The sequence below is a fragment of the Gorilla gorilla genome, chromosome 2, assembly GCF_029281585.2.
Source record: "Gorilla gorilla gorilla isolate KB3781 chromosome 2, NHGRI_mGorGor1-v2.1_pri, whole genome shotgun sequence".
Taxonomy (NCBI): Eukaryota; Metazoa; Chordata; class Mammalia; order Primates; family Hominidae; genus Gorilla; species Gorilla gorilla.
Window position 1 is genome coordinate 38,310,072 of NC_086017.1, and position 23,061 is coordinate 38,333,132.

The following is a 23,061-nucleotide window of genomic DNA, read 5'->3' on the forward strand; positions in this document are numbered from 1 at the left end:
TAAAATACGGAACATGACAAGGATGCCCATTGTTATTCAACATAGTGCTAGCTAGCACAATTAGACAAGAGAAGGAAATAAAGGGCATCCAAATGTGGAAAGGAAGAAGTCAAATTATCCTTGTTTGTAGGTGATATCATCTTATATTTAGAGAAACCTAAAGACTTCACCAAAAAGCTGTTAGAACTAATAATCAAATGCAGTAAAGTTGTAGGATACTAATCAACATACAAACATCAGTGGGATATTTATATGCCAATAGTGGACAATGTGAAAAACAAATAAAACAGTAATACCATTTACATTAGCTGCATATAAAATAAAATACCTAGGAATTATCTCAACCAAAAAAGTGAAAATTTTCTACAATGAAAACTGTAAAACATTGATGCAAGAAATTGGAGGACAGAAAAAAATGGAGACATATTTCATGTTTATGGATTGTAAGAATCAATATTGTTAAAATGTCCATACTACCCAAAGCAATCTACAGATTCAATGCAATCCCTATGAAAATACCAATGACATCCTTCACAGAAATAGAAAAAAAGAGCCCCAATATTTATATGTAACCACAAAAGGCTCAGAATAGCCAAAGCTATCCTAAGCAAAAGGAACAAAACTGAAGAAATCACATTACCTGACTTCAAATTATACTATAGAGCTATAGTAACCAAAATGGTATGGTATTGGCATGAAAGCAGGCACACAGACGAGTGGAACAAATGGAGAATGCAGAAATAAATCCATACATCTACAATGAGCTCATTTTTAACAAAGGTGCCAACAACATACATTAGGAAAAGGACAGTCTACAATAAATGTTGCTGGGAAAACTGGATATCCATATGCAGAAGAAAAACTAGAACCCTATCTCGCCATAAATGAAAATCAAATAAAAATGGATTAAAGACTAAAATCTAAGACCTCAAACTATGAAACTACTACAAGAAAACTTTGGGGAAACTCACCAGGACATCAGTCTTGGCAAAGATTCCTTGAGTAATATACCCCACAAGCACAGGCAACCAAAGCAAAAGTGGACAAATTGGATAACATCAAGTTAAAAAAACTTCTGCACAACAAAGGAAACAATCAACAAAGTGAAGAGACAACCCACAGAATGGCAGTAAATATTTGCAAACTACCCATTTGACAAGGGACTAATAACCAGAATATATAAGAAGCTCAAACAGTTCTATAGGAAAAAAAAAGCCAAAATAATCTAATAAAAAATGGGCAAACGATTTGAATAGACATTTCTCAAAAGAAGACATACAAATGACAAACAGGCATATGAAAAGGTGCTCAACATCATTGATCACCAGAGAGGCAAATTAAAACTACAATGAGATATTATTTTACCCCAGTTAAAGTGGCTTATATCCAAAAGACAGGCAATAACAAATGCTGGTGAGGATGTAGAGAAAAGGGAATCCTTGTACAGCGTTGGTGGGAATATAAATTAGTACAACTACTATGGAGAACAGTTTGGAAGTTCATCAAAAACTAAAAGTAGGCTGGGTGCAGTGGCTCATGCCTATAATCCCAGCACTCTGGGAGGCCAAGGTGGTTGTATCACTTGAGGTCAGGAGTTCAAGACCAGCCTGCCCAACATGACAAACTCCATCTCTACTAAAAATACAAAAGTTGGCCAGGTGTGATGGCGCATGCCTGTAATCCCAGCTACTTGGGAGGCTGAGGCAGGAGAATTGCTTAAATTCGGGAGGCAGAGGCTGCACTGAGCCGAAATCATGCCACTGCACTCCAGCCTGGGTGACAGAGTAACACTTTGTCGCAAAAAAACAAACAAAAAAATAGAGCTACTGTATGATCCAGCCATCCCACTCCTATGTATATACCCAAAAGAAAGGAAATCGGTTTATTGAAGAGATAATCTGCACTCTAATGTTTATTGTAGCACTGTTCACAGTAGCCAAGATTTGGAAGCAACCTAAGTATCTATCAGTATATGAATGGTTAAACAAAATGTGGAACACACCATGGAATACTATTCAGCTATGAAAAAGAAGGAGATCCAATCATTTGCAACAACATGGATGGAACTGGAGGTCATTACGTTAAGTGAAATAAGCACAGAAAGATAAACTTTGCATTTTCTCACTTATTTGTGGGAGCTAAAAATTAAAAGAGTTGAACTCATGGATATCAAGAGTACAAGGTTGGTTAACAGGGGCTGGGAAGGGTAATGGAGTGTCAGGGGGATGTGGAGACGTTTAATGAGTACAAAAAATAGAAAGAATGAATAAGACCTAGTATTTCTAGCACAAAAGGGTGACTATAGTTAAAAATGATTTAATTTTACATTTAAAAATAACTAAAGAGTATAATTGGATTGTTTGTAACACAAAAGATAAATGCTAGAGGCGTTAGCTATCCCATTTACCCTGATCTAATTATTACACATTACATGCCTGTATCAAGATACCTTATGTAACCCATAAGTATATACACCTACTATGTACCTACAAAAATTAAAAATTAATAAAAGAAAGATTGGCAAAGATGTCGAAACTTGGAACAGAAGTGTTCTGCAAGGTGTGGGGAAATATATTGAATATATTGCTTGTGGCATTGTAAACTTTGACCTCCTCATTCAAAAGTGATTTCACAATAACCTCCAAAATTTAAAATATACATACATTAAACCTGTAATTTTATGTCTTGGAACTTATCTTTCAGTATACTCTCAAGTGGGCAAAATGACATATGGACAAAATGTTTTTATTTCAGCATTGCTTCCAACAGCATATTAGGAACAACCTAAGTGTCCATCAATTGAGCATTGTCAAATAAATAGGGGTACATATATGCCACATATGTGGGTATACATACATCTGTTTTCTCATTCTTTCAGTTCTCTCATCCATATTTCTTGGCTTTAAATACAGCGTGTGTATGTGTGTGTGTGAGTGTGTGTGTGTGTGTGTGTGTGTGTGCGCGCGCGCGGGCGCGCACATGCGCATTTGTGTATGTGTATATGTAATTCCTAAAGTTTTTCTGCAGTTAAGTTTTCTGTCCTGAATTTTCATATCCAACTGCTACTTGACATCTCCACCTCGATGTCATAATTATCTTCCTCTTGGGTATTGAGAAGTCTCATGTCAGTATGTCTGAACTATTTGTTGTTGTTGTTGTTGTTGTTGTTTGTTTGAGACGGAGTCTCGCTCTGTTGCCAGGCTGGAGTGCAGTGGCACGATCTCAGCTCACTGCAACCTCTGCCTCCCGGGTTCAAGCAATTCTGCTGCCTCAGCTTCCCGAGTAGCTGGGACTACAGGCACATGCTACCACGCCCGGCTAACTTTTTATTATTATTTTTTTATTTTTTAGTAGAGGCAGGGTTTCACCATGTTGCCTAAGCTGGTCTTGAACTCCTGAGCTCAGGCAGCCTGTCCAACTCGGCCTCCTAAAGTGCTAGGATTACAGGCATGAGCCACCGCGCCCGCCCCAAACTCTTGATCTTCCAACAAATCTTTCTTTCTTGACAGACTCTTCATCTCAGTAGAGAGCAAATTCCATCCTTTTGCCCGCTGAGTTTGAAAGTCCTAGAGTAATCCTCCATTTCTCCCAAAACCAGTTTTCAAGTGGTCAGGACGTGCTTTTTGCTCTGTCATCAAATTATGTCCAGAATCCTAACACTTTTTACTACAGTAACTGTTACTGCCCTGGTCCACACTGCCATCATTTCTTGCATAAATTATTGCAATAGCCTCCTAACTAATTGTCCTACTTCTATACTTGCCTCTGTATAGCCTTTCCTCATCAAAGCAATGAGAATGATTTCTTTAAAAACAGGAATTCAAATCAAATATTACTTTTATGCTCAGAACTCTGCCATAGTGCCATTTTCACTCAAAGTAGTAGCCAAAGACCCTACAATGGCTTGCAAAGGCCTTGATGATGTGGCCCTTGTTAATTTTCTGAAATCATTTCCTATTACTTTCTCTCTTCATCGTTTAGACTCAGCTACACTGGATTCTTTGATGCTTCTTTAATATACATGTACTCTCCCACATTAGAGGATTTTTTTCTCTGCCTGGAGTATGCTTTCCATGGATTTATATATGGCTAACTTCCTGTCCTCCTTCAGGGAGATCATGGCCTAAATTCACCTTTTTGATGAGAGTTACCTTGACCACTCATTACCCACCCCTCAGCACTCATGATCACCCTGACTTTGCCTTACATTTTATTACAGAACACTTATCACCTCTTATACTATAGCCTTATGTTTTATGCTTGTTATATATTGTCTCTTCTCATAGGCTAGAATGTAAGCTTTGTCTGTTTTCTTCAATGATAGATCCTGAGAGTCTGGAATATGTTGAATCAATAAATTCAGCAATCTGCAAGAAAATTTAAAAAATCAATTATATATAACTATTCATAACATTCATTATATATTTATATGTTGTAGAAATATATAATATTATATAAATTGTATAGTTCTATAAATATATAATATCTCTGGAAGACTGTAAAAGAAACTAGCAATAGTAATTTTGGGAGAAGTAGTACCTGGGATGGGAAGGAAGGCACATTCTATATTGTGAGAATTTGCACCTTATCCCTTCTTGAATTAAAAAAAAGTAATTTAAAAATACAAAGCACAGTTGAGCCTAATTTGGAAATTAAAATTCCTCTTAAAATAGATTCTTAGTTTTTTGAGTTCCTTAGGAGGTTTTAATTTGTAGTACCACTAGGTGGCACATGCCTACTGATAAGTTCAAAGACTCCCAGACACAAGTGTTAAAACAAACCTTTTCAGTTCCCCTAAGTCATCAAAGTTTATTTTAACTATATGGCACTGATTTTTCTCAAGAATTTTCTTTAATTATTTTCTTATACTATTTCTGTAGGGCAGCAGTCTCCAACCTTTTTGGTACCAGGGACCAGTTTCATGGAAGACAATTTTTCCATGGACTGGGGGAAGGAAGGGGGATGGTTTTGGGATGATTCAAGCACATTACATTTATTGTGCACTTTATTTGTATTATTATTACATTGTAATATATAATGAAATAGTTATATAACTCACCATAATGTAGAATCGGTGAAAGCACTGCGCTTGTTTTCTCGCAACTAGAGGGTCCCATCTGGGGGTGATGGGAGACAGTGACAGATCATCAGGCATTAGATTCTTATAAGGAGCACACAACCTAGATCTCTCCCACGTGCAGTTCACAATAGGGTTCATGTTCCTATAAGAGTCTAATGCCACAGCTGACGTGACAGGAGGTGGAGCTCAGGCAGTAATGCTTGTTCATCCCCCACTCACCTCTTGCTGTGCCGCCCAGTTCCTAACCGGTCATGGACTAGTACTGGTCTGACCCCCTGCTTTAGGGAATATTATAGCAACTGTTCCTACACTATTCCTATATACAGAATAGTGTAGGAACTGTTTAGTGCTATAAGCTTTAAAGTGATTTTTCACCATAATTTCTAATTTAATATTATAACATTTGACTTGCAGAAATGTCTAAAATCTGTGAAGGCTAGCTTAGACATCCTTAAAATAATTTAAAATTTCCAGTATTTAGTGAATTGTATCTGCCTCTTTTCATCTGTTTCCTATGAAATAACTTACTTAATGAATGAAATTCATAGATTATGTGTCCAAAAGTAGAGTTTTGTTTGATCCTATTGTTTCACTGCTTTTATGTCAAGTTAATCAGTGCCCAGGACCAAATGCAATTTATCAGCCTCTTTCTGAGTACTTTGTATAATATACCATGAGGTATAGGCAAATGGGTACTGTGGAGGATGCAAAGATGAAATATTATGTATTGCCTCCATCTTCATGGACCTTTCATTTTATGGGTAGTGATGTCATGAACACAAATAACTGTAATAGAAGTCAGAAAGTAGTAAATCAATAAATGAAGGTATTTATGTGTAGTGGGAGCACAGAGTTGATATTAATTTGGGGACTCTAAGAATATGGTGACATTTGAGAAGAGCTTTAAATATATAGTTTCATTCTCTGAATTAATTCAATATGAGTCTTATATAGATTTACACTTCTGTGTAAAGGGTGAATTATCTTATACATCTGAGAGAAAAATATAATCTTTATAGATAGGTGTTAATTATAGGTTAATAAAATAAATAGCCATATTCCTTTTGCTGGTAAAGTATTCAAAATGAAAATGATGGCATGCATTTTATAAATATAACATTTAAAAACATTATAAAAATCCTTTTTGCCGAGTTTTAAAATAACACTGAAAACATTATTGGACTAGGTCAATTTAATATTTATTTTTGACCCAGATATTTTTTCATTTTGTTTTTCTTCTTAAAATATATTTTTTGAAAACTAAATGTGCATTTAGAAAATGTGCTGTATCCAAGTAAAATAACTTACTGAGTTCTTATTATGCCATGAAACTATAATCTATTATTTTATTTCATACTCATGAAACCTTATGATGTATGTAGTGTTATCATTCACAGTTTTTAGATAAAGAAACTAGGGCACAGAAGGTTTAAGAAATTTGTATGCATATGTTAATATCTGCTGTAACACTAAAACTAGATGTGAATAGAATTTTTTATTTTTTATTATTTTATTTTTTGAGACAGAGTCTTACTCTCTCACCTAGACTGGAGTGCAGTGGCACAATCTCGCATCACTGCAGCATCTGCCTCCCAGGTTCAAGCAGTTCTCCTACCTCAGCCTCCCAAGTAGCTGAGAATTACAGGCGTGAGCCACTGCACCCTGCCAAATTAATTTTCTTCTAATAAGAAACTTGCTTTTCAATTTGTACCACTGTAGTATAATTGCTATGTTTTTTAAAAGGAAATCAACATTATTCTTATTAAATCTATTAATATGAACTACTTTGTGACGTTGAGGGCCTTTTTGTAAGTTTCTAAGTGTGAGATGAATAACATTATCATGATTATCTTAGTGAACCAAACATCTGACCCTTTGACTATTAACTTGCAAAATTTTCACAATTTTGCTGAATTCTAAAATAATATTAAAATAATTAGATACCAAAGTCTAAGAAATATGTTATACAATGCTCCAAATTAGATTTTGTTCCAGCTTAATGGGTGGATTTTAAAACAAAGTTATATATTTAAAAATGAATTTTTTTCTTTTTTCTGTATTTATATAGCCAGAAAAGTGTAAGAATAAAAAGAAGTGGTATAAAAGTGCACTACAAGAAGCATGTCTACTCTATGGATATTCTCATGAGCAAAGACTGGAAATGTGCTGCCTATCAAAACAACAAGGTGTATAAATATTTTTTCTTTATTACTCTGAAATAAGGATTTATTCAAATGCATGTTTTCCAAAATATGTTTGCTCATTCAAAAGTCTCTATCTCTTTCTCTTCATAGGGAAATAGTATATCATTATTTATTTGAAAATTATTTTTATATCAACGAATAGCATATATTTTGTCCCCTAAAACAATTTTCAGTGACTAAACATACACTCTTTTTAAATGCAGGAGTTCTTGTTAGCACTTTTGTTATCTATCTTCTTTACCGTTAGACTATCTACATAGATGCCCTTGTGTATTTCAAAGGCATATATTTCACAATGGGAACCATAGCTTTAAATATATTCCTGGCATTAAAATTTCACTTGGATATGCTGTATTATTACAGAACAAAGTATTTTCAAAATGTTGCATTTTGAAATAAGTTCAGGGCAGGAGTAGAAGAGAAACTTCAACTTAAAAAAAAAAAACTAGGTGAAAAATTGTGATAATATTTTAGGTTATTTTCAAAGAAAGTTTTATTGAATTCTCAATACTATGGTATATAGTTAGCTTTTTAAGTGAAACCATTTGAAAGATTATAGTAGGTTTGACATTTTTTGTATATATTTAACTTTTAAGTTCAGGGGTACATGTGCAGGCTTGTTATATAGGTAAACTTGTGTCATGGGGATGTGTTATAAAGATATTTCATAACCCAGGTATTAAGCTTAGTACACATTAGTTATTTTTCCTGATCCTTTTCCTCCTCCCACCTTCCACCCTCTGATAAACCCCAATGTGTGTTGTTCTTCTCTATGTGCCCATGTATTCTTGTCAATTAGCTCCCACTTATAAGGGAGAACATGCAGTATTTGGTTTTGCTCCTGCATTAGTTTGCTAATGCTAATGGCATCCAGCTCCATCCATGTCCCTGCAAAGGACTCATCTCACTCTTTTCTATGGCTGCATAGTATTCCATGGTGTACAGGTACCATATTTTCTTTATTGCAGTGTACAGGTGCCACATTTTCTTTACCACATTTTCTTTATCCACATTTTCTTTACCACATTTTCTTTATCCACATTTTCTTTATACCATTGATGGGCATTTAGGTTGAGTCATTGTCTTTGCTATTGTGAATAGTGTTGAACATACGTGTGCATGTGTCTTTATAATAGAATGATTTATATTCCTTTGGGTATATACCCAGTAATGAGATTGCTGGGTTGAATGATATTTCTGCCCCTAGGTCTTTGAGCGATCACCACACTGTCTTCCACAATGGTTGAACTAATTTACACTCCTACCAACAGTGTATAAGCATTCCTATTTCTCCTCAACCTCACCACCATCTGCTATTTTTTGACTTTTTAATAGCAGCCATTCTGACTAGTGTGAGATAGTATCTCATGGTTTTGATTTGCATTTCTCTAATGATCAGTGATGTTGAACTATTTTTCATATGTAGGTTGGCTGCATGTATGTCTTCTTTTGAAAATTGTCTGTTTGTGTCCGTTGCCCACTTTTTAATGGGTTTTTTTTTTTCTTGTGAACTTAAGTTCCCTATAGATGGTGGATATTAGACCTTTGTCAGATGGTGGATATTAGACCTTTGTCAGATGTATAGATTGCAAAAATTTTCTTCCAGTCAGTAAGTTTTCTGCTCACTCTGTTGATAGTTTCTATTGCTGTGCTCTTTGGTTTAATTAGATCCCATTTGTCAATTTTTGCTGTGTTGTAATTGCTTTTGGTGTCTTCATTGTGAAATCTTTGCCCATGCCTATGTCCTGAATGGTATTGCCTGAGTTGTCTTCCAGGGTTTTTATAGTTTTAGGTTTTACATTTAAGTCTTGAATCCATCTTCAGTTAATTTTTGTATATGGTATAAGGAAGTGGGGCAGGGTCCAGTTTCAATTTTCTGCATATGGCTAGCCAGTTCTCCCAGTACCATTTATTAAGTAGGGAATCCTTTCCTCATTTTTTTTTTTTTTTTTTTTTTGAGACAGAGTCTTGCCCTGTTGCCCAGGCTGGAGTGCAATGGCGTGATCTCAGCTCACTGCAAGCTCCACCTCCCAGGTTCAAACGATTCTCCTGCCTCAGCCTCCCGAGTAGTTGGGATTACAGGCACATGCCACCATACCTGGCTAATTTTTTGTATCTTTAGTAGAGATGGGGTTTCACCATGTTGGCCAGGCTGGTCTTGAACTTCCCATTGCTTGTTTTTGTCAGATTTATTGAAGATCAGATAGTTGTAGGTATGTGGCGTTATTTCTGAGTTCTTTATTCTGTTCCATTGATCTATGGATATGACACATTTTTAACTCTAAAAAGAAGATGATTGCCACATAAAATGATAACTTTTATTTATTTATGTAGATGGAGTCTCGCTCTGTTGCCCAGGCTGGAGTGCAGTGGCGCGATCTTGGCTCACCGCAACCTCCGCCTCCTGGGTTCTAGCAATTCTCCTGCCTCAGCCTTCTGAGTAGCTGGGATTACAGGTGCCCGCCACCACGCCCAGCTAATTTTTGTATTTTGGTAGAGACGAGGTTTCACCATATTGGCCAGGCTGGTCTCCAACTCCTGACCTCAGGTGATCCACCCACCTCAGCCTCCCAAAGTGCTGGGATCACAGGTGTGAGATAGTTTTTATTAAACTTAGATATGTTTAAATTGTTTTCTGCTTAGTGATTATAATCATTTTATATTTTACAAGCCCCTTTTTGTCTTTATTACTTTAAGTTCTAAACAGATTACTCTATGGATAGAAGGATCCGGACTTTGATGCTGACTGAATTTTAAAGTAGCAATGATTTTTTTTTTCTCGTTTGGAAAACTTTAATTTATATTTACAAAAAATGTATATGTGAAAAGATTTTATTTGAGAAAAAATTTAAATTTCAACCCAACCACCTAAGTTTAGGATTTAAAGCAAATAAGTAGGTTTGAAAAGAGTGGAAAATGAATGACAAGTACACTACTCAGGTTTACTCTGAGACCAGGAGAAGAGACATTTATTATTACAAATGCGATTTTATTCCTGTGCTGAAAATATAATGTCTCTGTTTATTAGCAATAAAGGTTGAACTCACCGTATTGTCACAAATACAATTTTATGCCTTGCACAGACTATACATTTCTCTTAATCACAAAAGCCTTTTAGACATTTAATTTTTTGAACATTAATAGTTTTAAGTAATATAGTCATTTACTTTTTAAACTTGCATCTGTTTCTCACCAAGAGTAGACTTGCTCTCTCAATTAGCGGTGGGTCCTTTGACATTCTTGCCTGTCCGGAGACTCTGAAGAAGGATTATTTCTGATTGGTTTTGCAGCAATAGCTCATTTTCTTGCTGAAAGTCTGATTATTTTTACAAGCAGAGTTATATGTAATTCAGCCTGGTTCTTGAGAGCCATATGCCTAACAGCTTTCATTTAGTCTCTTAAGTAGTCAAAATGGAGGGGCATGAACTTTCAGGACTTCACAATTCCAGGAGTTTAGTCTTTGCAGTAACAGGTTCACAATTCACTATTCACTGTCTCCAAAATAGTCATGTAATCCTTGTGTCTGCTTAGCATCCAGCGTAGATTCTGGTAAAGTATTCAGCTTCTTTCTGTATTCAAAAGTAGTTTTGAGAGATAAGTAGCCACTGTTTAGATATTTCACGAAAGGTGAATAACTTAGCAGCAATCCACTTTTTAACCCAGCAACTTTAAAGGTTTCTTCACCTAACAATTTCTTTTTCCAACCTAGAAATAAATTACCCCAATATTTAGCCTATAGTCTTCCTACCATGCAGAAATTGGTACAGTATTTTATCTGATGCAACTCTCTCATTGTTGAAATATGCAGGATCTTTAAATATATGTAAATATGGACCCAATCAGATTATAACAGTCTCACCCTCATAATTTAGTTGCACTGTTTTTGTTGTAATAACTACTGCCGTAACTAAGTAATTCTGCTGGGGCTAGAAAATTTTTTTATCTTATGTAGAAACATTCATTTTAATTATACTTCTAAAAATAAATAGACCATTATCCATATAATCTCTTTATAATTCAGCTTTAGGATTTTATAAGATTAAGACTTTCTTACATGCTCTACATTTTGGAATTGATGTCCTTATTTCTCACTTTTTTCCAGAATTATTTATATTGTAAAAAAATTGACTTGATTTTTTAGAGCAGTTTTAAGTTCACAGAAGATTGAGTGAAAAGTACAAAGAGTTCCCATATATCTCCTCCTCACAATCCCTAAACACACAACCTCCCCGACTGTCAACATCCCATACCATGACATCTATTTGTTACAATTCATGAACCTACACTGACACGTCATTGTCACCCGAAGTCCTTAGTTTACATTAGGGTTTACTCTTGCTGTTATGCATTCTGTGTGTTTGGAGAAATGTATAATGACCTGTATCCACCATTATAGTATCACATAGAGTAGTTTCGCTGCTCTAAAAATCCTTTGTGTTCCAGCTGTTTGTTTCTACCTCCCCCTTATTCCCTGGCAACTACTGATTTTTGTTATCTGTCTCCATAGTTTTGGCTTTTCCAGAATGTCATATGGTTAGAATCATATGATATGTCACCCTTTCAGATTGGTTTCTTTCTCTTAGTAATATGCATTTAAGTTTCTTCCGTGTATTTGCATGGCTTGATAGATCTTTTTTAAATTAGTGCTGAATAATACCCATTGTCTGTATGTGCCGTGATTTTTTAAAATCATTCACCTATGAAAGGACATCTTGGTTGCTTTTAAATTTTGGCAACTATGAATAAAGCTGCTGTAAACATATATGTGCAGGTTTTTGTGTGGACAGATGTTTTCAACTTCTTTTGATAAATACCAAGGAACACAATTGCTGATCATATGGTGAGATATGTTCAAATTTTAAAGAAACTACCAAACTGTCTTCCAAAATGACTGCACCATTTTGCATTCCCACCAGCAATGAATGAGAGTTCCTGTTGCTCCACATCCTCATCAATATTTGGTGGTGTCAGTGTTTTGGGTTTTGGCCACTCTAGTAGGTGTGTAGTGGCACCTCATAAGTGTTTTAATTTACAATTTCCTAATGACATATGATGTTGAACATCCTTTCATATACTTATTTGCCACCTTTCTATCTTCTTTGGTGAGTTGTTTTCTGAGATATTTTGCTCATTTTTCAATCGGATTGTTCATTTTTTTTGCTGCAGAGGTTTTAAGAGTTCTTTGTATATTTTAGATGTCACTCTTTTATAGGTCTTCTGCAAATACTTGCTCCCAATATGTGGCTTATCTTTTCCATTCTCTTGACAGAATCTTTGGCAGAGCAGACATTTTAAATTTTAATGAAGCCTAGTTTATCAATTATTTCTTTGATGGACCTTGCCTTTGGTGTTGTATCTAAATGTTATTGCCATACATGAGGTCATCTAGGTTTTCTCTTTTATCTTCTAGGAGTTTTATAATTTTGCATTTCGCCCTATGATTCATTGTGAGTTCCTTTTTGTGAAAGGTGTAAGATCAGTGTCTAAATTTACTTTTTGTGTGTGTGGATGTCCAGTTGTTCCTGCACCACTGGTTGAAAAGACTGTCTACTCCATTGTATCACCTTTGCTCCTTTATCAAATATCTATTGACTATATTTATGTGGGTCTATTTCTGGGTTCTTTATTCTGTTCTGTTGATCTATTTGTCTGTTCTTTTGCCAATACCACACTGTATTGATTACTGCAGTTTCATAGTAAGTCTTCAAGTTGGGTAGTGTCAGTTCTCCAGCATTGTTCTTCTCCTTCCATATTGGGTTGGCTATTCTGGGTCTTTGCCTTTCCATAAAAATTTTAGAATCAGTTTGTTGATTTCACAAAATAACTTGCTAGCATTTTTATTGGGATTATATTGAATTTATATATCAAGTTGGGAAGAACTGACATCTTGACAATATTGAGTCTTCTTATCCATGAATGTGGAATATCTTCAAGTTTATTTTGTTCTTTTTTGATTTATTTTATCAGAGTTTGGTAGTTTTTCTCATTTAGATCTTGTATTTCTTTTTAGATTTATGCTTAACTAATTCACTTTGAGGTTTGCCAATGTAAATTCTAATGTGTTTTCATTTCAAATTCTACTTGTTTGATACTAGTATGTCAGAAATCTATTTATTTTTGGATATTAACCTTGTATCCTGCAACCTTGCTATAATCTATTATTAATTACAGGGTTTTTTTGGTCTATTCTTTTGGATTTACTACATAGACAATCATATCATGTGCAGCGAGAGTTTTATTTCTTCTTTCCAAATGTGTATATCTTTTATTTTCATTTATTGTCTTACTGTGTTATCTGGGCATTCCAGTACAATATTGAGAAGAGTGGTGAGGGAGAAAACCCTTGACTTGTTCTTCATCTTAGCATGACAGCTTCTAGTTTGTTACCATTAAATATGATATTAGCTTTAGATATTTTGTAAATGCTCTTTATGAAGCTGAGGAAGTTCCTGTCCTCCTTGTTTCCTGAGGTTTTTTTTTTTCATACGCTTTTCTGTGATCTGCTTACACGGTCATGTGATTTTTTCTTCTTTATGCGGTTGATGTGATTGATTGATTACATTAATTGGTTTCCAATTTTTGAACTACCTTGCATTGAATGAGTTAGGAAGTACTTTCTCTGCTTATATCTTCTGGAAAAGGTTACGGAGAATTGGCATAATTTCTTCCTATATGTTTGATAGCATTCACCAGTGAACCCATCTGGGCTTGCTGCTTTTTGTTTGGGAAGGTTATTATATTGATTCAATTTCTTTAATAATTGTAGGCCTATTCAGATTGCCTGTTTCTTTTTGCGAAAATTTTAGCAGAGTGTCTCTTTCAAGAAATTGATCCATTTCATCTAGGTTATAAAATTTGTGGGCACAGAGTTGTTCACAATGTTCCTTTATTTTCTTTTAATGTCCATGGGATTTGTTATAATGTCTACCTCTTTCATTTCTAATATTAGTAATTTGTGCCTGCCTGCCTCTCTCCCTTTCCTCCTTCTTCCTGTCTCCCTCCCTCCCTTCTTCCCTTCCTTTCTTCCTTCTTTCCTTCCTTCCTGCCTGCCTTCCTGCCTGCCTTCCTGTCTTCCTTCTGTCCTGTCTTCCTTCCTTCTTGCCTGCCTGCCTTCCTTCCTCCCTTCCTTCCTTCCTCTCTAGAGTCTCAATTTTACTGATCTTTCAAAGAGCTAGCTTATGGTTGTATTGATTTTTCTCTGCCTACTGTCTTCAATTTCATTGATTTCTGCTCTTTTATTTTTTTTCTTCTGCTTACTTTGGATTTAGCCTGTTCTTTTTCTTCTAGTTTCCAAAGTAGAAGCTTAGATTATTGATTTTAGAGCTTTTTTCTTTTCTAATAGATGAATTCAATGCTATAAATTTTCCTCTGAACATTGCTTTTGCTGCATCCCATGATTGATAAGTTGCACTTTCATTTTCATTGAGTTCAAAATATTTTAAAATTTTTATTGAGTTTTTTTTTTTTCTTTGATCTATGTGTTACTTAGAAGTGTGTTCCTTAATCTCCAAGTATTTTGGATTTCCATCTATCTCTCTGTTACCAGTTTCTGGCTTAATTCCATTTTGGTCTGTGAGAAGACATTGTATTATATCTATTCTTTTAAATGTGTTAAGGTATTTTTTATGGCCCAGGATGTGGTCTTTTTTTCTGAGTGTTTCATGTGGGCATAAGAAGGATGTGTATTCTGCTGTTGTTGGATGAAGTAGATTACAGATGTCAAATATATCCAGTTGATTGATGGTGCTTTTGAGTGCAACTGTGTCTTTTTGCTGGATTTGTTCATTTCTGATAGAGGGTTGTTGAAGCCTCTAGCTATAATAGTAGATTTATTTATTTCTCTCTGCAGTTCCATCAGTTTTTGCCTTTCATATTTTGATGCTCTGTTGTTAGGTGCATGTACATTAAAGGTTGCAAGTCTTCTTGGAGTATTGACCTCTTTATTATTATGTATGACCCTCTTTATTCTTGATAACTAAACTTGCTCTGAAGTCTGCTCTGTTTCAAATTAATATAACTCCTCCTACTTCCTTTTCATTAGGGTTAGCATGATATATTTTTTCTTTTAATTCATCCATCTAGGCCATTAATGTTTAAAATGATTATTTTTAATATCATCGATTAATAGTTGTCAATTTGTTATTATTTTCTATTTATTGCCCTTTTTCTTTGTTACTGTTTTTGTCTTTCACTCTTTTTCTGTCTTTGTGATTTTTAGATTTTATATAATTCCATTTTCTTCCCTCTTGACATATCAATTATCAATTATACTTTTTTAAAACTTTTTTGAGTGGTGCCCTTTTTCTTTGTTACTGTTTTTGTCTTTCACTCTTTTTCTGTCTTTGTGATTTTGAGATTTTAAATAATTCCATTTTCTTCCGTCTTAGCATACCAATTATCAGTTATACTTTTTTAAAAACTTTTTTTGGTGGTTGCCCTAGAGTTTGCAATATACATTTACAACTAATTCAAATCCCACTTACAAATAATTATCCTGTTTCAGGAATAGTACAAATATCTTATAATGACAGACTATGCCTTCTCATCCCTGGTATCATTGCTATCATTCATTTTACTTATATATAAGCATATATGCACACACACACATAAGATGTATGCATAAGTATACATAATTAAGTGTATCATGATTATTTTAAACAAACATCTATTAGATCAATTAAGAATAAGAAAAGTAAAAAGTTTTTACTTTACCTTTACTTATTCAGTTTTCAGTGCTCTTCTTGTCTTTGTGTAGATCTGAATTTCTAACCTATATTATTTTTCTTCTCTTGGAAGAACTTCTTTTAGTGTTTCTTGGAAGGCAGTTCTATTGGCAACAAATGCCTCCATTTCTTTTTCTTTGCCTGGGAAAGTCTTTATTTCTCCTTCACTTTTGAAAAATAGTTTCACAGGCCATGCACTGTGGCTCAGGCCTGCAATCCCAGCACTTTGGGAGGCTGAGACAAGAGGATCACTTGAGCCCAGAGTTGGAGACCAGCCTGGGCAACACGGTGAGATTCCGTCTCTATAAAAAATTCAAAAATTAGCCAGGTATTCATCTGTAGTCCCAGCTATGCAGGAGACTGAGTGGGAGGATCGCTTGAGCCTGGGAGGTTGAGGCTGCAGTGAGCCATGATTATGCTACTGCACTCTGACCTGAGTACAGAGTGAGACCCTATCTCAAAAGAAAAAAAAACAACGTAATTTCAGAGTGTAGAATTCTAGGTGGCTGGGTTATTTTGTCAACACTTCATTTTGTTCAACTCTTTTATCGATTGCATGGTTTTTGAGGAAAAGTTGGATGTAATTTTTATCTTTTCTATTGGTAAGTTTTTTTTTCTCTGACTTCTTTCAAGATTTTATTTTTAATCTTTTATTTTCTGAAATTTGAATATGATATGTAGATTTTTGGCATTTATATTACTTAGTGTTTCCTGAGCTTCTGGATATATGGTTTGGCATCTGATGTTAATTTGGGGGAAATTATCAGTTATTATTGTGTCAAATTTTTTTTTTCCTGTATCTCTTTTCATTCTGGTATGCCTATTACATGTATGTCACACTTTTCTAGTTGTCCCACAGTTCTTGTATATTCTGTTATATTATTTTTTTCAGTCTTTTCTCTTTTTCAGTTTTTTAGTTTTGGTGGTTTTTATTGATATATCCTGAAGCTCAAAGATTGTTTTCTTAGCCATGTCGAGTCTACTGATGAGCACATCAAACACATTCTTCATTTATGTTACAGTACTTTTGCTCTCAAGCATTTCTTGTGAATCTTTCTTAGAATTTTCATTTCTTTGCTTATGTTACCTATCTGTTATTGCATATTGTCTACTTTTAACACTGTAGCTTTTAGCATATTAGTCATAGTTGTTTTAAATTCATGAGCTGATAATCCCATCATCTCTGCCGTATCTTGATCTGGTCCTGCTGCTTGCTCTGTCTCTTCAAATTTTCTTTTTTGCCTTTTAGTATGCTTATAAATTTTTATTGAAAGATGGGCATGATGTTCTGGGTAAAATAACTGCAATCATGATAGTTTAGCAGTGCAGTGGTAAGACATGAGGGGGAGGGAAAGCATTCTATGTTCCTATGATAAAGTCTCAGTCCTAGGCTGTAAACTTCATAAGGGCTTTCCTCCAACCCCCCTTTTTTTTCTTCACCTACATAGGTAGTAAAGGATGGCTAGAAGGGGCTGGAGTTGAGTATTTTGCTTCCCCCAGGGCAGGCTGGGGTTAGGCTTTGAAAATCCCTCAATAGGTTAGGCTCTGGTAAAATAGTTTCTCCTCAGGGCAGGCCTTGCTAAGAAGTACAGAATGGTCTGACATATTATTTCAAAATGGTTACTTTTCTCCTCCCCCTGATGGAAGCCAGGAGATATTTCCCTAATCTTCTCTGTGAGAACCTGGTAGAGCTCCTACACGTAAAACTCAATAAAAGGGTGTCCCTCCCACCATGACTAGGTGCCCCTGGAGTTTTTGTCTCAGGCTTGTTCCCACAGAGCTTCTAGCAATTTGTCAATTAAAGTTCAGGTTTTCCTACCCCTATACTAGTTTCCACCCTGCTCAGGTTGGTTGTGATTCTCTGTATTTACCTGTCTTTTTCTCCAAATTTGGGGACATCAGTTTGCCCTGTGACCTCACTTCTCCAAAGGATCTAAGAAGAGTTGTTCATTTTTCATTTTGCTCACCTTTGTACATGTTGTTGGACTCTAGTGGGGACTTCTTATCTCCTTACATGCCAGACCAGAAACTGGACTGTCCTCTATGTTTTTACGAAAATGCTCTCATCTATCACATTTAAACAAACAAAAACTGACAATTTTTAGAGTCCATGAATACACAAGGTTTAAAAAAATTATTGAAATAAGATAAATCATTGAATTATGTTAATATTTGTATTTCTCCCTAATATGGTTGTAAGTAAAAAATCAATAACATCTGTTCTGGGTCATGAGTCAAAACCACCTCTACTCATTTAGAACATTTTCATTTACTACCTGCAGCTCCTGTTTTGCACTTTAAAAATATGACTTGGATATAGCTCAAAGGAGGAGTGAAGGCCCTTTTCATTATCCACATCTACATTTCCTGTTAACTGCTTTTCACTCTTTATGATGAGAGTCCCTACATGCAGAGATTTCTGAAGGAAGGAAATTAAACCTTTCTCACAAGAGAAAATTTAGCTTTTAGAAAGTTGTTAATTTTTATTAAAGTTGAACATAGACCTACTGTTATTATTAGTAAAGAAATTACTACTGATCATAATGTTTTAAGTATTACATAAGAATTTTCCTTTGGCATTTGAAAATCAACGTGGTTGTTGATACTCCCCAAGATACTCTACTTTTATTGGAAGATGGTTTTTATAACTTTTGAACAGAAAAAGCTCCTTGAACAACAGTTCACATATTTCTGTTCCCAACTTATTGCCTTGTTAGAAAATTTACATAAGAATGAGGTATATTTTGACAGGAAACATAGCAAACATCCATTTTGGTTAACTCTCTCTATACCATCCAGATACATAGACTCCAATTTTAGTTTTTGAGTTTCTTTTTGTTTAATTTTAACTATTTTTAATGATTGATATTTCATCATGACTTTTATCCTTATTAGAGGTTTTCAAAAGAACAAAGAATAAATTTACTTTTTTTTAAAGATACAACAAAACTTATTCCATCTTGTAATTACCATAAGGTTCTACTGGGCCCTTTACACATGATTAATCCCAAAATATACTATGAGATTTTAGTGATCTTATTTTTTCCTATTTCTTGAAACATGCTGCTATTTTATTATTACTCATCAATTATTTCCAACTATGTTAAAAAGATGAAAATAATTATTTAGATAGAAGAATGGTGGAGTCACCTAAAAAGATGATACAATAGTGAAATACATAATCACTAAAGTGTTTTTCCTAGTATTCCAAAGATCAAGATCTCTCTCTTTCTTTCTCTCTCTTTCACACACACGCGCGCGTGCACACACACACACACACACACACACCCCATGTCTATTAGCTAAAATGGAAGTGAATATTTGTTGATTATCTGTTATCTTCAGACATTGTTTTAGGAGTTTTAATTAAGTAGATTATATTATTTAAATCTCACAATATTCTAGTGAGGTAATCATTTTTACTCCTGGACCTAATTAAATGAAAGAGCTTTTGTACAACAAAGGAAAGTATCAACAGAGTAAATAGCCTACAGAATGGGAGAAAATATTCGCAAACTCTGCATCTGAAAAACGTCTGATGTCCAGCATTTATAATAAGCAAAAAATAACCCCATTAAAAAGTGGGAAAAGGACATGAACAGACACTTTTCAAAAGAAGACATATATGTGGCTAATGAACATATGAAAAAATGCTCAACATCACTGGCCATTAGAGAAATGCAAATCAAAACCATAATGAGATACTATCTCACACCAGTCAGAATGGTTATTAATAAAAAGTCAAAAAATAACAAATACTGGCGAGGTTGCAGAGAAAAGGGAATGCTATATACTACTTGTGGTAATGTAATTTAGTTCAGTGACTGTGTAAAGCAGTTTGGCAATTTTTCAAAGAACTTAAAACAGAACCATCAATTGACCCAGCAATCCCATTTTTGGGATCTATACCCAAAGAAATATAAATCATTCTACCATGAAGATACATGCACACATATGTTCCTTGCAGCACTATTTTCAATAGCAAAGACATGGAATTAACTTAGATGCCCATCAATTGTAGACTGGATAAAGAAAATATGGTACATATTCACTATGGAATACTGTGTAGTCATGTAAAAGAACAAAATAATGTCCTTTCAGCAACATGTTTGGGACTGGAGGCCATTATCCTAAGCAAGATAATGTAGGAACAGACAATCAAGTGCTGCATGTTGTCACTTATAAGTGAGAACTAAACATTGAGTACACGTGGTCACAAAGAAGGAAACAATAGGCACTGGGGCCTACGTGAGGGTGGAGGGTGGAAAGAGGGTGAGGATTGAAAAACTACCTATCGGGTACTATGCTATATAGCAAACCTGTACATGTACCCCTGAAACTAGAAGTTTAAGAAAAATAATTATTACCCCTGGTTTATCAATAAAGAGAGTCTAAGAGCATATACATTGTTTTATATCTTATACTAATATAGTAGCTGATACCAAGTAAATGATCAGTTTATTTTAATTAATAAATTACATTAATTTTTTAAGGTAAAATGTATATTTCAGATTCATATGAGATTTTGGATGAAATACATATACATTTTTAATTATAAGTAATATTGAACACTTACTGCATATAAAATGTGGTCCCTGCTTTTGAGGAATATTCTAGTTTCACAGAATACTTAGACATGTTCATAACTAACCATAATACAAGGAAGAAAGTTTCATGGCTTTATATGACTATGATTTTGCAAAAGAGGTGGAGTTTTATCCTAATCAGAGGAATATCTGTAGTAGCACATAACCTTATACATTCATTAGTGGAGAGAAAGGGTGTTCCAGAAAGAGGGATCATCTTAAATATACAGCTGGATATAGGAAAGAGGATAGTTTACATGTAACCACCAGGTTGTAGGCATGAATATAGTAACCTGTTACTCTGAGTTCCTATATTTTATGACAACAGTTGTAACCAATAGATACGTATACACACATACATACTTTAGCACATCTCAAAATAATATCCTGGGATAGTTTTTTATGAACTATTTCATTACTAATTATTCTGTTTTTAGGAGTGGTATAATGAGAAAATGTACTAAATTTAGGAGTGGTATAATGAGAAAATGTACTAGTAGTTTCCATTCTTGCTGAATCTTTCTCTGAGGCACTGTTGGCAGCTCAGTGGTCCCAAATGGAGACGGCAGACATTCTGGAAAAATTAGAGGCTTGCGATCAGATGGTTCTGGCCAAGCTGCATGACCTCAGGCAGGGTACATTATTTATCTCAGCTGTGAAGTGAAGAGAGACTGCGTACTTTACAAGGTTATAATGAGAATTAAATAAGATATCTATATAAAGTCCTTGTCCCATGTCCAGCATATAATAGATAGATATGAAAATGGAGGCAGCTGGGATTCAGTTCTAGATCCTATATACTCCAGAGCACACAAGCTCCCCAGAACCTAGAAATAAGATATACTAGACACCAACTTGAGGACATCCAACTAACCAACTTTAAGAGAGGAGATTTGCCAAATAAGTATAAAAATGTTCATATTATTACTTTTGGATTGCATTGCTCTACTAAACAATGGGCAGCTCAGTTTACTAGCATATTAATTAAAGGGACAACGGGAACAAAATACTGTTATAATAGTAATGAGAAAGTAGAAAATTCTAATTGTGTAACTCAGTATTTATTTGAACAGGAACATAGGCACTTTTTTGAAGCAGCCATGTTTCATTGTCTTACAGATAAATCCGAAACACGTGACAAAGTTGCTGCACTGGTCAAGAAAAGGGTAAGATTGTGTTTTATTATATAAAAATACAAACTTCAAATTTCATTTAACACTATTCTTTAAAGAAAATTATATTATTTAAAAACAAACAATGACATACAATCCATTTTTTCTTCTGAATGTTACTTCAGTATATGTTTCCTTTCTTAGGTTAATACTAGGAAATTAATATTTATGGTTACTTATATTAATGTTATCGGACTGTCAGAAATTAGAACAATAGAGAACTATAAATAAACAAGTAAATGAGTGTTTTTACTTAAATTATATTTCATATACATACTCATATACTAAAATATTTTTATATACTATATTACTCTAATGTGTATACACAATCTCATAGAAAATTTAAGTAGAATTTACAGCTCAACATGGTGTCTACCTTAAACTTAAGTAGAGAACAATATCAGCCATCTTAATGAATTTTCTGAACCTGGAATTTTTTAAATGAAAATTGTCAACAGCATTTTTAAAGAATTATTACAATTTAATACATTATTTTGAATATTGTATTCAGAGAGTTGTTTAACTCTACTTACTGTCAAAAACTTGGTTGAGATAGGATGAACCTTGACATTCTCCTCAAGAGATGATGTTCTTACCACTAAACAAAGAGAAAGAGTTGGTGCCTAAAACAAATACTTGTGGACATATACTAGTGCCACAATAAAAGGAATTATGATAGAATGAAAAGCCTATGGTGAGATTTCCCGTGTTGAGTGGTGAGGCAGAGCAGATCAAGGGAAGGTCAAGTGTAACCTCAAGGAACAGAAAAGGATGTTGGGCATGTATCTATAGATGATTAGGCAAAGGATGAGCATCGTGTTTGTATTCTTTGTACATTTTATGAGTCCTTCTAAAATCAGGTTTTGTTTTATCTTTTTGCTTTTTGGCTTATAAATATAGGAATCTTGGCTTTTCACTGGCTGAATAATGTTCAGCTCCTTTGCAGAGAGGAATTCAGTATCATAGAAAACAAGGTTGCCCTTTATAAAAGAAAGGATATAAGTCTTGTGTGTTCATCTGGAGATTTAGACAGGAATATGTGAAGTAGTGCAGTATTGTTAATGTGGATAGGTTTATTTCAATCTTTGCTAAATGATATTTAGAATCAAAGACTATAAAGATAGTAACTAGTGTTTCTATATGTTGCTTTTATTTGTACCAGTTGTTCTTAACAAAGGCAATACTATTCTCAGGCTCAGTGCCATGGGCCAGATCTGACCTTTAAACTATTTGTTGGTCTGCAATGAGATATGTACAGAAAGTAAGAGTAATCATTTATGAACTTGTATGGTAATT

At 34.5% G+C, this 23,061-nt stretch overlaps 1 protein-coding gene across 1 annotated transcript in view; it reads left to right on the top strand.

Moving 5' to 3' along the window:
- The window catches only part of ZCWPW2 (zinc finger CW-type and PWWP domain containing 2), a 159,663-nt gene that overhangs the window by 107,162 nt on the left and 29,440 nt on the right, over positions 1-23,061 (top strand). Inside the window, exons 4-5 of the mRNA XM_019024234.4 lie at positions 7,149-7,266; positions 21,713-21,759. Of these exons, the coding sequence (XP_018879779.3) occupies positions 7,149-7,266; positions 21,713-21,759 (165 nt within the window). The remainder of the gene's footprint in view (positions 1-7,148; positions 7,267-21,712; positions 21,760-23,061) is intronic.